Raw genomic sequence first — 17,588 nt, forward strand, 5'->3', positions numbered from 1 at the left:
GGTGGTCAGATCAACTGAGTAGAGAGAGTGTTCCAATACAGTTATTTACTAGCTAAAAACTCCCTCACAGACAGTGTCGTGTGAGCTGGTGCATTGTCATGATGCAAGAGCCATGAATTGTTGGTGAAAAGTTCAGGTCGTTTTCACTCAGCCTTTTCAGCACTTCCAAATAGTAAACATGGTTAACTGTTTGTCTAGTTAGTACAAATTCATAATGAATAATCCCTCTGATATATATATAAAGATCAGCTACATCATTGCAACAAGTTTGGGTACTTAATTGTCTACCTCAGATATCTTTATGGATAAATATTTTCAGATTTTTGGGGTAATCTGAAAGGGCAATCCCCAGAAGAGGGATTTCTGGGATTTATAGTAATTCTATTCTTAATTTTTTGAGGAAACTACTTACTGTTTTCCATAGTGGCAGTAACAATTTACATTCCCACCAGCAGTGTATGAGGGTTCCTTTTTCTCCACAACCTCTCCAATGCTTGTTATTACTTGTCTTGTTGATAACAGTCATTCTAACAGATGTCAAGTGGTATCTCATAAATGCTATTAGCTTTTCCCTAATAGCTAGTGACGCTGAGCATTTTTTCATATATCTGTTGACCGCTTGTATGTCTTCCTTGGAGAAGTGTCTGTTCAGGTCCTCTGACCCTTTTTTAATTGGATTCTTTATTTTATTATTGCTGAGTTGTATGAGTTATTTATTCTTGGATTGGTCATTCTAGCATATACAAAAACAATTTTTGTATGTTAATTATATATCTGGCAACCATGCTGAACTCATTTGTTAATTCTAACAATTTTTGTTGGGGGGGGGTGGCGCATTCAGGAATTTCTATGTACAAGGTAATTTTTGCATATAGAGATATTTTTTTCTTCCTTTTCAATCTGGATGCCATTACTTCATTTTTTCTTACCAATTATCCTGGCTAGAACCTCCAGTACACTGTTGAATATACCTAAGTGGCAGGAGCAGACATCTTCTTCTTGCCCTGATTTTAAAAGGAAAGCATTCAGCCTTTCACTATTAAATATGTTAGCTATATATATAATTTATCAGATACAGGGTATTCACTTCATTCTAAGTTTTTTCAATTTTTATCATAAAAGGTTGTTGGATTTTTCCAAATAATTTTTCTTCGTTTATCAAGATGATCATGTTTTATCCTTTATTCCATTGTTATGCTTATCACATTCATTGATTTTCAACTGTTAAAAAACTTTGCATCCCTGAGATAAATTCCACTTGATCGTAGTACATAATCCTCTTTATATGGTGCTGGATTCAGTTTACTAGTATTTTGATGAGGATTTGGGGGTTTATATTTGTAAGGGACCATTGTCTGTAGTTTTCTTGTGATATCTTTGTCTGTTTCTTATACCAGGGTAATATTAGCCACAGTAAACGAGCTAGGAAGTGTTCTTTAATCTATTTTTTTAAAATATTTTCTGAGGGATTGGTATAAATTCTTTAAACTCTTAATGGAATTCACTAGTAAAGGCATCTGGGCTTGGACTTTATTTTGTAGACATTTTTAAAATTATTAATTCAATCTCCTTAGTTATTCAAATTTTCTATGCTTCTGAATCCATTTTGGAAATCTATGTCTTTCTAGGAATTTATCTATTTCTTGTTTTTTTTATTATTATTAAAGTTTATTAAAGTGACAATTGTTAGTAACGTTTTATTACAGAATTGTACACTTGGATTTATCTATTTCACCGAGTTTATCTAATTTGTTAGCATACAATTATTTGTAGCATTTCCTAATATACTCTGTGAGTGGGTAGTAATATCTCCTCTTTCAGTACTGACTTTACTCATTTGAATATTCTCTTCTTGGTCAGTATTTTTAGAGGTTTATTAATTTTATTGAACTTTTCAAAGAATAACTTTTGGTTTTGTTTATTTTCTCTATTGTTTTTCTATTTTATTTATCCCAATTTGAATCTTCTAATTTTTCTAATTTACTTCCTGCTGTTTACTTTGGATTTAGTTTGTTTTTCTTTTTCATAAGGTTCAAAGTTAGGTTTGAGATCTTTTTCAGTAGGTATTTATAACTATGAATATCTCTCTAAGCATTACTTTAACTGCATCCTACAAGTTTTTGATTCTATGAGGTTTTTTATTTCATTCAAATCAAATATTTTCTTATATTCAATGGGATGTCTTCTTTGACTCATTGATTATTTAGGAGTGTATTGTTTAATTTCTATATATCTATGAATTTCCCAATTTATCTTCTGTTATTAATTTTAATGAAATTAGAAATTATGATTAAACAACATACTTTGTGTTGTTTTACTCCTTTTAAATTTATTGAAGCTTGTTTTGTGGCCTAGTATATGGTCCACCCCAAGAAACTCTCCATGTGTACATAAGAAGAATATGTATTCTGATATTGTTGGGTGGTCTATAAATGTCTGTTAGGTTAGTTCGTTTATAGTTTTGTTTATGTGTTCAACTTACTTTTTGATCTGCCAACTTGTTCCATACATTATTGAAAATGAGCTATTAAACTATTAAAGTCTCCATTAAAAGTTATTCCTGTCTCTAGTAACAATTTTTGCCTTAAAATCAATTTTGTCAAAGATATGTATAGTCAATCCTCCTCTCTTATGGTTACTGTTTATACAGTATATTTTTTCACATCCTTTACTTTCAACCTATTTATGTATTTGAACCTAAAGTGCATCTATTGCAGATAGAATATAGTTGAATCATAGGGTTGAATATTTTTCATCTACTCTGTCAATCTTTGTCTTTTGATTAGTTTTCAATTCATTTATATTTGATGTAATACTGATGAAGTAAAATTTACATTTGCCATTTCATTATGTGCTTTGTAAATGTCTTATAAAATTTTTATTCTTCTATTCCACCATAATTGCTGTTTTGTGTTAAATATATTTGGTGTACCATTTTAAGTACTTTGTTGTATTTTTATTATATATTTTTAGTTACTTTTTAGTGGTTACTCTGAGGATTACAATTAACATTGTAAACAATCAAATTTAAAACCATACTTAAATTAATTTCAAAACTATACAAAATCTTTGCTCCAATATGGCTATCTTTCCTTTCCTCTCCTTTTCACAATTATTGTACAAATTATATCCTTATACATTATAAGCCCATAAACACAGTTTTATAATTAATGCTTTATTTGGTTGTCTTTTAAATGATATAGGAGGAAATAAGTTGTTACAAACAAAAATACATTTATATTTTCTTTTATATTTACCCATGTATTTGCCTTTCTTTACTAGTGTTATTTAGTTCTTCATGTGGATTCATGTTAATGCCTAGTTTCCTTTTATTTTAGCTTAGAGTACTGCCAGTAGCACTTCCAGTAGAGCAGATCTTCGAACAACGAATTCTGTTTTTTGTTTTTCCAGGAATGTATGATTTTTTTCATAATTTTTGATAGTTTTGCCAAATATAGAATTCTTGGTCAACAACCTTTTTCTTTCAGTGCTTTGAATATGTCATTTAGCTGCCTTCTGACTTGCATACCTTCTGATTAGAAGTCACTGTCTGTCTTCCTGAACATCTCATATATTTTTCTTACTGCGTTACTTTTGAGACTCTCTCTTTATCTTTGACTTTTGAAAGTTTGACTATGACTTGTCTAGGTGGAGATCTCTTTGAGTTTATCCTACCTTGAATTTGTTGAGCTTCTTGGATGTGTATATTAATTTCATGAAATGTGTGACTAAATTAATGAAATTAAGAAAGTTTTCTGCTATTATTTCATATTCTTTCTGCTCCTTTCTCTTTCTTCTCTCCTAGTGAGACACCCATTATGTGTATATTAATATCCTTGATAGTGTCCCACATGACTTTGTTCATTTTTTTTATTAGCTTCAGGTGTACAAAACTACATAGTAATTAGACATTCATATACCTCACAAAGTGACAATCTTAATAAGTCTATTATCCATCTGACATTGTACATAGTTATTACAATATTATTGAATTATTCCCTATGCTGTACTTTATATCTCCATGACTATTTTTTAAATTATAGTTGACATTCAATATTATTTTATATTAGTTTCAGATGTACAGCTTAGTGGTTAGACTTTTGTATAATTTATGAAGAGATCCCCTTCATTCTTTTTTCTTTCTGTTCCTCAAACTGGATAATGTCAATTGACTGATCCTCATATTTGCTGATTTTTTTCTTTTGCCAACTCAAATCTGCTATTGAAATCCACTATTAAAATTTTTGTTTCAGTTTTTGTAATTTAGCTCTAGAATTTCTATTTGTATATTTAAATAATATCTCTATTTTCTAAGAGACCATTCTCATACTTTCCTTTAATTCTTTAGACATGGGTCCTTAGTTCTTTGAATATAGTTATAATACCTGATTTAGTCTTTGTCTAGTGAGTCCAGCATCTGAACTTCCTCAGAAAATTTTTTTCCATATGTGGACCATATATTTCTGTTTCTTTGAGTGTCTTATAATTTTTTTTGAAAACTGGACATTTTAAATAATACAATGTGGCAACTCCGAAAACTGGAATCACTCGTTCTCTAGGTTTTTTGGTGTGTGTGTGTGTGTGTGTGTGTGTGTGTGTGTGTGTGGTTTCTGGGTTTACTGTTTTTGCTATTGTTGCTTGTTTTTACCCTTTGCCAAGGGTCTCTGTGTGTATATTGGGGGCATACTTGGCCTAAAAAAATCTCAAATTGGCCCCACCTATCTTAGTAAAAACTTAGTTTCAAAACATCCACATTCCCTTCTCTTTTCTTCCAAACCATAGGTAGCAACACACATACCTAAATGTTTCAATAGCAAATACTTTGAGTAGTGAAATGCTTTTTGGCTCAGGGAGCCTTTTGAGAATATTATGAAAGTCATGTCTCAAATCTCCAGAATAATGCACATATGTACATGATTTGAGCTATAATTTTCAATGTTTTGATTACATTGATTGATTGGGCTAAGAATTGAAAGCAGAATATTTTCAGAAATATGAAGACAAATGAAGAAAAAGTAGAAATCTGGGGACTTGGAGGTTTCATTTTTATATTGAAGAAAAGAAAAAGGTCCCCAGGAGGGAAATGACTTGCTTAAGGTTAGATGCTAACAGACATGAACCATATCCAGGTCTCCTGACTTCCAGGTCAAGAATACTCCCCCACCCCCCCCCACAAGTTGCCATGGATCATAGAACTAGTGACAGTACTCTTAAGTTCCAGAGTCTTAGAAGTCCAGAGCCCCAGACAAGCTTTCACTATTGTGGCCTCTGTATTGTGACACTCATACCTAATTCCAAGGATCTTTAGGAAAGGGAGATATAAGGAAACCTTGCCTTTCATCCAATAGATACTTACTGGATTTAGACAATTACACACTGCCCAGAATGATGAGAGGTATTGAGGGGTCATAGAGAAAGTCTAAGACATAGGACAGAGAGTCCAGCTGTGAAGACAGGACTAGGTCACAACACAATTCTGGAGCAACTCAATATGGCATGTAAACACTAGCCTAAGACAGGAAAATTGAGAATTTGGTGTGGATATGAGTTCAAAGGCAAAGTTCTATGGAGGAGAAGAGATTATTAAAAGATGAATAGAAACTAAAATGGAGGAAAGAATAAAAGGTATTTGGGGACGTGAGGGGAATGGGCACTATATAAGAAAAAGTAGAGAAGAGGGAAAGAGTACAGTGATGGGAAAATAGAAGACCAGGTCTGATAGAAGCTTGTAAGTGGTTTTCTCTTATACATTCCCCTACCATGAAGCCTCAACATTCAGTTTCAACTTTGGTGTCCCTGTTATAGGGCTAACCTCAGAAGCTAACCATGTCATATATTTGTTTGACTCTTCACAGCTCCCCTTCACTGAAAGCCTGTACCACTTTTATCACAATGGCCTTGCAAAGGCCAAGAGAAGACGCAGCCTACACCACAAGCAACAGCTGGAGAGAGACTCCAGGGTGAGTTTTCCTGGAAACCTACCTTTCAACTTTTGCTACCACACTTGGGCCCACCAGGGTAGTATAAATGAGGGCAGGCAGAGAATTTTGAAGTAAAGGCATTTAATGTATTGAGATAGGCCAAACAGATCCTTGGCAGAGTGGCACCAAGAACTCTCTGCTCCTTTATCTTGAGCATTATAAATAAACTCTTTATAGAGCTGGGAGTGGAGTAAACAAGATATCACCCTTTATTGGTTGTCTTTTCCTGCATTATTGTGTAAGGAGTTCTGATTATCTGGGAACATGTTTTAGCCTATGATAGATAGAAAGAAATCAAGCAGTTTAAGGAGTCTTTTGTGGAAGGTTTCTACTGGTGAATCCACATGCTCTATGGAGGTTACCATGTCCCCATATTATGAAGGGGAAAATGAGTAGGCCAGCAAGTGATCAGCTTACAATAGGAAGCGGCTTCTCAGTATCCATGCATGGTTGCAGCCATGAGACCATCTCTGCTCCTCTTCTCACCTTATATTCTCACACTGACTTAATTTACCACCATGGTTCAGCTGTCTTCTTAATGCTCATGACCCCTCTTTTTTTTTTCTACCTCCAATCTTTACCTGGTTCTTGTACTCCAGAGCTCATTTTCTACCCTCCCTGTCAGCTTAAATTCAACTTTCTTGCAACCATGCTTATCATCTTAGCCATAAAGTAGCAACATTTCCAGTGTCCCCACTCCCTGTTTTCAGAACAGGAACTTTGGTCATCACTAAATCCTCCCTCTTCAAATTTTGTTGCCATCCCCGTATTTCTATACACTCATTCAATTAGGTAGATTCTGACTTCACTGAGAAGGAAATTAATAATCTAGGCAAGTTGCACACTATACACTGAAGGCTGCATAGCCTTTTCACCAGGACTCTTGAAGGAAAGTGAATATAAAGAGGGTCAAGCATGTGATTTAGGGATTTACACATGAGGCTTCTTTTGAGCTGATGGAATTTGTAAACTCATTCTTGTGAGGCTTCTCATGTGAACATTTGATTTCATTTAATTTGGGCTTTAATTAGCAATGTAGATGAAACAGGCTCCCCAGCAGATCACCAACTGACAGGTCACAGGCAATTTTCCTTTAATGCTTCAACCTAGGGGATCTCACATTCTTTGGAGTGGAAATTCTGCTCTGAAATCCACTTTATCTTTGCTCTCACAGTAAGATCCAAGCTTCCTACACTGCCAGTCAATGCCAAACATTCCCAAAGAGTCTGTAGTAGAAGCTGGCACCACTATCAAAGGGAGAAGCTCTCTTTTTAGTGTCATAACAGCCTTGAATCCAGCTGTAACAATTCAGTGCCCAGGGATGTCCTTGGAAATCTCATGGACAATGATCATGCTATCTCATCTGCAGGTCCAGGGTGTTAGAAATTATGACAGCAGTTAACCAGGGAATGGTGGAAATTCAGAAAGCAGGTTTGTTGGGGAGGGCCCTGGGGTGCTGATTTGTTTCTTGTTCTTGGGGCTGCTTAAATGAATGTGTTTTATTTGTGAAAATACACTGACATGTTTCACTTTTCTGAATGTATAAAAATAAAAAGTTCAAAAAGTTTTTTGTAAAAAAGGCAAAAATACTTTTGTTATTATTTAACAGACACTTAATGAGTTGGGTACTGGAGAAACAATGCTGAGCTAGATAGTCACTGAATCTCAAGACCAATGTACTCTGGCTGGAGAGGAAACAAACTACCACATATGTGCACATATGAGATAAAGACAACTCTGGTGCACTATATGACAATGGCTTTCCCTACAGTCCATCCCTCGTCCATGATCATACTCCTTGTGGCCAATTGTTTTCCTTTCATTTATATATTTGCTTCTAAGTCCTGTTGGTTTCTCCTCTTCTATGATTGAAGATGTTGCTCCATGATTACTCAGAGATAAACACATAAAGGAAACTGCCGCAGAAATAAAGATGCTTAAAAGGCTTGGACTGGGAAAGAGAACAGAGGAACAGAAACTAAGAAGCCATTGTTTGGTTCAGAGAGACACCTTGGGACCATTAGGCTAAGATTTTCTTATTCTTGCACTTGCTTGAAATTATCTTTGACATGCTAATTCTTGAAATATTGAGTAATGTTTCCAAAATAGAAGAAAAAAGATGGGTTGGGTAATAAGCAAGGAGATCATGCACTGATAATTCTAATCATTGGTTTTTCTCCTCAAAATACTATCTACTTTAAACAAAAGGAGCATGCATTCTCCCTTAATTGCCTATTATAAGAGTCCTGGTAGCCATCTGTCTTCACCCAGTAGGGTTAACCATCTGCTCTGCCCATGAAGACCAACAGAAGATAGCAGGAAAACTGAAGACCATAAATCTCCTGTAACTTTACTCTGTCTTCTCATCAAGGTTAGATGCAAGGGCTGTTGTCAATAATAAAGTCATTTTAGAAAAGAAATAAAATCTCTTAATTCTCTGTAAAAAGAAAAAATTGCTTGTGATGATAGCCTTGTTTTCAACTATTACATTTAGGGCTGAGTCTCTCTGGCATGATGCTCTTGTGGTCATCCAGTTTTGGCATCAACTGACAGCAAAACATGGGGATGACTATTCTTAAACAAAAAGCAAAGCCGTGCAAGAGTAACTATATAAGGATTCTGCCTCATGGGTTAACAGACCTTAAGAAAAAGAGCAAATAGGTAAAAAATCAGGGTACTTCAAATTTGGGTTCTTAAGCATATTCAAGCAGGTTGCAAAAAGAATAGTAAATAGAAGCATTGAGAGACAAGGAGGAGGACCAGGTAACCAGAAAGGATTATTGATCCAGACTTTTATTTTGCATAGAAATTGCAAGTTACAGCTTATGAACCAAGATCTTATGTTTCATCATTCTCTGAAATATGTTGTCTCCTACATCTACAAACTTTAATCATATTGCAGCCCCAGATTCCTTCTCCCTCCTGTCTCTGCATCACTTTCTGGTCTATCTCACTCACTGTCCTCTAGCTTCTGAAAAGGAATGTAAAGCCCAAGGAGCCACACACAAAGAGCAGGAGGGCTTGAGTTTCTATAGGCTCTCAGGGCTGAACTTTTTTCTTTTTAAGATTTTTAATTAAAATATAGCTAACATACAATATTAGATTAGTTTCAGGTGTACACCATAGTTGCTCAATGTTTACATACCTAAAGAAGTAATCACCATTATCACTTTCAGCAACCATCTGACACCATACTACATTATCACAGTATTATTGACTGTACTTGTATTCCCTATGCTGTACATTACATCCCCATGACTTATTTGTTTTATACATTTGATTTGAATGTTTTATACATTCCCTTTCACATTTCCCCCTTTTAAAAATGTTAATTATAGTTGACATTAAATATTATTTTATATTAATTTCAGGCATACAGTATAGTGGTTAAACATTTATATAATGTAGGAAGTGACCCCTCCTGACTAGTCTAGTACCCATGTGGCACTATGTATTGTTATTACCATATTACTGACTATTGCCTATGCTTTACTTTACATCCCTATGACTATTTTGTAACTACAAATTTTTCCTTCTTAATCCCTTCGCCTTTTTCACTCTACCTCCAACACCCCTCCCATTTATCACCCTGGTTAATCTAGTGCCCATCCAACCACACATATAGTTATTACAATATTATGGCCTATATTCCTTATGCTCTACCCTATGTCCCCATGACTACTGTGTAACAACCAATTTGTACTTCTTAATCTCTTCCCCTTTTTCACTCACCCCCAACCCCTCCTCCCATCTCAGAACCATCAAAAAATATTTTTTGGATTGTTTTCTTTGCTATGCAAAAACTTTTTAGTGTGATATAGTCCTTTGTTTATTTTTTTCTTGTTTCCCTTGCTGGTGGAGATATAGCAGAAAAAAATATTAAAAGAGCAATGTCAGAGAGTTTGCTGCTTGTGTTTTCTTCCAGAAGTTTTGTGGTTTCAGAAGTTACATTTAAGTCTTTAACTTATTTTGAGTTTATTCTTGTATATGGTGTAAGAAAGTGGTCTAGTTTCTTTCTTTCTTTCTTTTCTTCTTTCTTTCTTTCTTTCTTTCTTTCTTTCTTTCTTTCTTTCTTTCTTTCTTTCTTTCTTTCTTTCTCTTTCTTTTCTTTTGTTTTTCATATATCTGTCCAGTTTCCCCAACACCATTTATTGAAAAGACTGTGTTTTCCCTACTGTACAGTCTTACCTCCTTTGTCATAGATTAAATGACCATATAGGTGGGGTTTTTTTCTAAGGTCTCTATTCTGTTCCATTGATCTATGGGTCTGTTTTTATGCAAGTATCATGATATTTTGATTATGATAGCCTTGTAGTATAGTTTGATATCAGGTGTTGTGATACATCCAACTTTGTTCTTCCTTCTCAAGATTGCTTTGGCTATTCAGGATCTGTTGTTGTTCCATATAAATTTTAAGATTATTTATTCTAGTTCTGTGAAAAATGTCATTGGTATTTTGAAAGCAATTGCAATGAATTTATAGATTGTGTTGGGAGTATGGATATTTTAAAGATGTTAATTCTTCCTATCCATGAGCATGGTATATATTCTCATTTATTTATATATTCTTCAATTTCATTCTTCAATGTCATTATTTTTCAAATACAAGTCTTTTATCTTTTTAGTAAATTTGTTCCTATGTATAATTTGATGTACTTGTAAATGGAATTGTTTTCTTAATTTCTCTTTCTGATAGCTTATTATTGGTATATAAAAAATGTAACTGATTTCTGGGTGCTAATTTTATATCCTGCTACTCTACTGAATTTATTTACCAGTTCTAATAGTTTTTTGGTGGAACCTTAGGGTTCAATATATATAGTATCATGTGATCTTCAAATAATGATAAGTTTTACTTTTTCATATCCAATTTGGGTGTCTTTCATTTCGTTTCCTTGTCTGATTGTTGTGGCAAGGACATCCAATAGTATGTTGAATAAAAGTGATCAAAGTAGATGTCCTTGTCTTGTTCTTGATCTTAAGGAAATCACTTTTAGCTTTTCCCCACTGAGTATGATGTTACCTGTGGGTTTTTCATATATGGCCTTTATTATGTTAATGCATGTTTTCTCTATTATACCAACTTTGCTGAGAGTTTTTATCATAAATGAATGTTGAACTTTGTCAAATGCTTTTTCTGCATCTGGTCATATGATTTTTATCCTTCATTTTGTTTATGTGGCATATCACAATTGATTTGTGTGTATTGAACCAACTTTGCATCACAAGAATAAATCTTACTTGATTGTGGTGTATGATATTTTTATTGTATTGCTGAATTCTGTTTGCCAATATTCTGTTGAAAATTTTTGCATCTATGTTCATCAGAGTTATCGACCTATTATTTTCTTTTTTGTAGTGCCTTTGTGTGGCTTTGGATTCAGGGTAATGCTTACCTCCTAAAATGAGCTTGGGAGCCTTCCTTTCTTCTGAATTTTTTGGAATAGTTTGAGAAGGATTGGTATTCATTCTTTTTTGATGTTTGATAAAATTCATCTGTGAAGCTATCTAGTCCAGATTTTATTTGTTGGGAGTTTTTTTAATTACTGAGTCAATTTTATTTATAGAAATAGGTCTGTTCAGATTTTTCTGTTTCTTCTTGATTTAGTCTTGGAAGATTATATATTTCTATGAATTTACCCATTTCTTCTGGATTCTCTAATTTGTTGGCATATTATTTTTCATAGTATTTTCCTATAATCCTTTGTATTTTTATGGTGTTAGTTGTCATTTCTCTTCTTTCATTTCTGATTTTATTTATTGGGATCTCTCTTGTTTTCTTGATGAGTCTGGTTAAAGGTTTATCAATTCCATTTACCTTTTCAGAGAATCAGATCTTTATTTCATTAAACTTTTATATTGCGTTTTAGACTATAGTTTGTTTGTTTGTTTCTGCTCTGATCTTTATTATTTATTTCTTTCTACTCACTTTAGGCTTTGTTTGCTTTTTTTTTCCAGTTCTTTTAGATATATGGTTAGATTGTTTATTTGAGATTTTTTGTTTTTCTTCAGGTGGGTCTGTATTGATATGAATTCCTCTCTTAGGATGTTTTCATTGTGTTCCATAGATTTCGGATTGTTGTGTATTTCTTTTCATTTGTCTCAAAGTATCATTTGATTTCTTCCTTGATTTCATGGTAAATCCATTCACTGTTTACTAGCATGTTATTTAGCCTCCATGTATTTCTGTGTTTTTCAAGTTTTTGTTTGTTGGTTAGTTTGTTTGTTTTTTGTAATTGATTTCTAGTTTCATACCATTGTGGTCAAAGATGATGCTTGATATGATGTCAGTCTTCTTAAATTTATTGAGATTCATTTGGGGACCTAACATGTTGTCTATCTTGAAAAAAATTCCATGTACATTTAAAAAAAATGTGTGTTCTTCTGCTTTGGGATACAATGCTTTAAAAACATAAATTAAATCCATTTGGTCTAGTGTGTCATTTAAAGTTGCTGTTTCCATGTTTATTTCCTCTCTGAAAGATTTGTCCATTGATGTCATTGGGATGTTAAAGTCCCTTATTATGAATTTTTTACTCTCAATCTCTCCCTTCTTGTTGGTTAATATTTTCTTTATATGTTTAGGTGCTCCTGTGTTGGGTGCATAAATGTTTACAATGGTTATATCCTCTTGTTGGATTGATCCCTTTATCATTATGAAATGCCCTTATTTGTCTCTTATTATAGACTTTGTTTAAAAATCTATATTGTCTGTAGCAATAAAAGTATTGCTACTCCAGCTTTTTTTTCATTCCCATTTGCATGTCTTGTCTTTTATTTTAAATTAAAGTTTATTGGGGTGACAATAATTAGTAAAGTTACATAGGTTTCAGGTGTACAATTCTGTAATACATTATCTATATATCACATTGTGTGTTCAAAAAATTAATAATAGAATTCTCATATGACCCAGCAATCCTTCTCCTGGGTATCTACCAAAAAAAATATGAAAACATTTATCCATAAAGATATATGTGCTCCAATGTTCATTGCAGCTTTATTTACAGTGGTCAAGACATGGAAACAACCAAAGTATCCTTCGATAGATGATTGGATAAAGAAGATGTAGTATATATACACAATGGTATACTATTCTGCCATAAGAAAAGATGAGCTATCTTTTTCCATCCCATTACTGTCAGTCTCTGTGTTTCTTTCAGTCTGAAGTGGGTCTCTTGTAGACACCAGGTGGATGGGTCTTGTTTTCTTATCCATTCAGCTGCCCTATATCTTTCAATTAGAGCATTTAAACCATTTACATTTAAAGTGATTATTGATAGGTACATAGTTATCTCCATCTTGTTATTCATCTTTATATTTTTTTCTCCCCTTCTTCTTCTCAAAAGAAGCCCCTTTAACATGTTATACTGGATTGGTAGTGATGAATTCCTTTATCTTTTTTCTGTCTGGGAAACTTTATCTCCCCTTCAATTTTAAGTGATAGACTGTCTAGGTAGATTAGTCTTGATTGTAGGTCCTTGCTTTTTATCACTTTGAATACTTTGTGCCAATCCCTTCTGGTTGGTAAAGTTTCTGTTGAGAAATCAACTGATAGTCTTATGGAAGCTCCCTTGTAGGTAACTAACTGCCTTTCTCTTGTTGCTTTTAAGATTCTCTCTTTGTCTTTAACATTTACCATTTTAATTATGGTTTGTTTTGGTGTGTGGGTCTCTTTAGTTTCATTTTATTTGGGACCCTCTGTGCTTCCTAGACTTGTATGTTTATTTTCTTCACCAGGTTAGGGAAGCTTTCCATCATTATTTCTTCAAATTGGTTCTCAGCCCCTTGCTCTCTATTTCTCCTTCTGGTACCTTTATGATGCAAATGTTTGTACACTTGATGTTGTCCCAGAGGCCCTTTAAACTATCCTCATTTTTTTTTAAAGATTTTTATTGGGGAATTGGGGGGATGGGAACAGTGCTGGGGAATTGGGGGAAGGGGAACAGACAAGTTGCTGTCGTTTTTTGTTCTTCAATCTAGTTGTGGAGAATGTTGCTTCACTGGCCCAAGTTGGCACCATCATTGCGCTCTTCTCTGGCGAGGCAGATCAGTCGCCGGCTTCTGGACGGCCGCTCATGCGGCTGCTGGCCGCTCACGCTGGCTGCTGGCCACACACGGTAGCCCATGGCAACCCACTGCCACATGGACTGCAGCCTACGCCGTGGCCGGCGACTCATGGCAGCCCAGCTCCAGGTTGAGCTGTTGTTCAGCATCTTAGCTGCAGAGGGCAGTGTCACTGGCCCTCCCTCATATGTGGGATCCAAACCGGGGCCCTCTGGCGTCCCAAGCGAGTTCTTAACCATCGCGCTACTCGGCCGGCACTAAACTATCCTCATTTTTAAATTTTTTTTATTTGTTTTGCTCTTCCGATTGGGTATTTTGTGCTACTTGATCTTCAAAATTGCTGATTTGATCCTCTGCTTCATCTAAGTTGCTGTTGATTCCTTTTAGTGTATTCTTCATTTCACTTATATGTTCTTTATTTTTGACTTGTTCTTATTTATGGTTTCTATTATATGATTTTTTAAATGTTTCCTAACTTTTAGTTGAAGTTCTAACTAAGTTTTCTTAAGCATCTTTATCACCAGTGTTTTGACCCCTGTAGCTCTGAAATTTTGTGCTATCACTTTATTTGGGACAAGTTTTTTTGTTTCCTCATTTGGATGCCTCTCTGTGTTTCTTTCTATGTAATAAGTAGATTTGCTACATTACTCTGTCTTGGCTGGGTGGCCTTATGTAGTAGGTGTCCTGTAGGGCCCAGTAGCACAGTCTTCCTGCTGACCTGAGCTGGGTGCTCCAGACTTGTCCCTGGTGTTGGCTGTATATGCCTTCCTGTTTTAGTTGAGCTTTGATTACTGTTAGAACGTCAGTGAGTGTGATTCACCTTCAGTGAGTGTTGATTGGTCACAATCACAGCATATGAGCTGCTTTGCAAGCGCTGGCCCCATGGAGCAGGATTTGCCCAAGCAAGCTCTGGTGTCTGCTGAGACCATTCTTTGGGTGTGCCACTTGTGGGGCTAATCTGGTCATGCTCTGTTGTGGTCTGAAGCTGGCCACTGGGTGTGTTGGTTCTGGAGCTTATTGGTAGGGGATCCCATGCAGGTCAAGGTCAGCCACTGCCTGTAACCACCTCAGGACTACCTGGTAGAAGCTACAAAGTGATCTGCAGTTGGTAGCTGCCTGTGGAGGCTACTGGGAGGGAACATGTTGCAAACTGAGGCTGGCTGCCACTAGTGCTGGGCCTAGTTCAGCAATAGGCCCAGGGCACCCTGAGCTCTGCCATAACCTGCTGGCTGCTGGTAAAGCTCAGCTGCTAAAAAAAAAAAAAGTCTTAGGCAATATGCAAGTTGAGTGAGGTGAGGTGAGGTCTCAGGGAGTCACCAGGGTGAGACGAGTGATGTTCACCTGATTAATGCAGATTGAGATTCACTCAGCAAGTGACTCAGGGCACATTGAGGCCATCCACAGCCCAAGTGGAGACCACAGACCTCTGAGGTTTGTCCAAGAATCACTGAATGCAGGCCAACACTGGCTTCCCACTGGCTGCTGAAAAAACCTCCAGCGGTCAGCGAGTTGGGTAGGGTGGTGCCTCAGGGAGTCACCAGAGTAGGGTGAGTGGTGTTCACCAGGTTAGTGAAGATTCAGATTTGGTGCCATTGCTGAACCTAGGGCCACTCAAAAGGCTCAGAGCACATGGAAGCCTGCTGCCATCTGCTTGTGGCCTACAGATCCCCAAGAATTGTCCAAGAAAGACTGCAGTGTGGGCCAATACTGCCATAAAAAATGTCTTAGGTGGTGTGCAATTGTTGGGGGAGAGACCTCAAGGAGTCATTAGGGTGGAGTGAGTGGAGCTCACCAGGCCAATGCCAACTCAGATTTGGCCATGTGAGGGAGGGCTCAACACAGGAAAGATGGCATTTGCCTGCTGGCTACATGAGAGGACGGCTCAACACAGTAACAATGTTGGCTGTCCCTCTAGCCCTCACCCTAAAGCTATACAACTCGGTCTCTCTCTGTATGTCTCTTGCACCTCTCGAGCCACTGTCTCTTCATCAGATCTCAGGGTGAGTGCCTGGAGTGACAGAGTCTGTGCACAGACTCTTTAAGAGGACTCCTGGGTTTCTCATAGATACCTATCTCACCCCAATGGACAGAGAGAATCCCTACTGATTTTCACAGCCAGATATTATGGGGGTTCCTTTTTCTGACACTGGTGCTCCTGGTTGGAGATGCCAGTGTGTGGCTGGGACCTCTCCCTCTTCAGGGGACCTCTGCAGCCGAGATATCCCTCCCGATACTCGACTGCCACATGTGGTTGTGGGACCAGCCCATTTCACGTCTCCGCCCCTCCTACAAGTCTCATTGTGGTTTCTTCTTTATATCCTTAGTTACAGAACTTATGTTCATCTGGTCTTCAGATATTTCTCCAGGTTGATTGTTCTATAATTCAGTTGTAATTTTAATGTGGTCATGTGAGGAGACAAGCACATTTACTTACTCCTCCACCTTGACCAGAACTTTCCCTTAAAATAATTTTTAAACCTCTTACTTTTATGTCAGAAACTCCTATAAGTCCACTGAAATCTTTTCTCTGTTCCCTGTTTCAAAGAATGGACGCTGTTTGCTTTGTGTTCTATATATGGGAGCTGCATCTTTCTAGTTCTTACTCATCCAAATGTATCCACATGTCTAATGAAAATAGATGGCAGTGATGTGGACTATTTTCGTTCTTCAAGGGTCTATTCTGAGTACATTTGTGGAGTTTTTAGGGTACTCCAAAAACCCACAAAATTTAGTTTCACTGGATAGTCCTTAAAAAAAATCCCATAGAACCATACCATCAGAACAAAGGAATATTTTGCTTATTATTTACAATTAACTGGAAATGACTGGTGTGATATGTGTTTGTAAAAATATTAATAGTAAGAGAATCAGGCTTTCTTTGTCCATGGGACTTAAGAATACAACTAATGATTAAAAATTGATTTATTATTTTCATGGGTGAGACTCAGGTGGTTGACAGAAGCTGAGAATAGCTTGTAATTACTTCAGTTCCCTTTCCGACATGACATAATAATGCTTTTAGGTCTAAGTCAGATGGGGTCATTTAGCCATGATTGGTGAACACCTTGTACAGCTGTACATAGATTCAGATAAGAAACCATAGATCACATGGAAAGTATGATCTGAAAGAGCACATAAGGTGATCAGAGCAATAACATGTCAACTTATTCACAAGCCACACACACCTCTCAGAAAAGAATACTGGAACTTCAACAGTTCAAAGCAAGCAAAGAAATTATTACCCTCTTCCTCTATATTTACATAAAATTTTGTCACAGTTGCTAAGCTCTTAGCTTCCAATTCTTCTCAAATACCTAGTACCAGTCATAGTAATTTTTGTGATAATGACATGTCACTGTATGTATTGTGTCTTTCCTTTTATTTATATTAGATAACTATTTGATCACTTAGATTAAAATTAAAAAAGAGAAGAAAAAGCACCATTATCTTTTGGAAAAGTCTACTTTCAAAATGAAAATGTCATGGACAAAAATGTCTTCCCCCACATTTGCGGGGCAGGGACAAGGGGGTTGATCAAACCTT

General features: G+C 36.0%; 1 protein-coding gene across 1 annotated transcript in view; it reads left to right on the plus strand.

Annotated features, from left to right (window-relative positions):
* Positions 1-17,588, plus strand: part of PCSK2 (proprotein convertase subtilisin/kexin type 2) — a 294,044-nt gene that overhangs the window by 41,345 nt on the left and 235,111 nt on the right. The window contains exon 2 of the mRNA XM_019626211.1: positions 5,856-5,960. Within this exon, the coding sequence (XP_019481756.1) occupies positions 5,856-5,960 (105 nt within the window). The remainder of the gene's footprint in view (positions 1-5,855; positions 5,961-17,588) is intronic.

This window comes from Hipposideros armiger, unplaced genomic scaffold (genome assembly GCF_001890085.2).
Source record: "Hipposideros armiger isolate ML-2016 unplaced genomic scaffold, ASM189008v1 scaffold_663, whole genome shotgun sequence".
Classification (NCBI taxonomy): domain Eukaryota; kingdom Metazoa; phylum Chordata; class Mammalia; order Chiroptera; family Hipposideridae; genus Hipposideros; species Hipposideros armiger.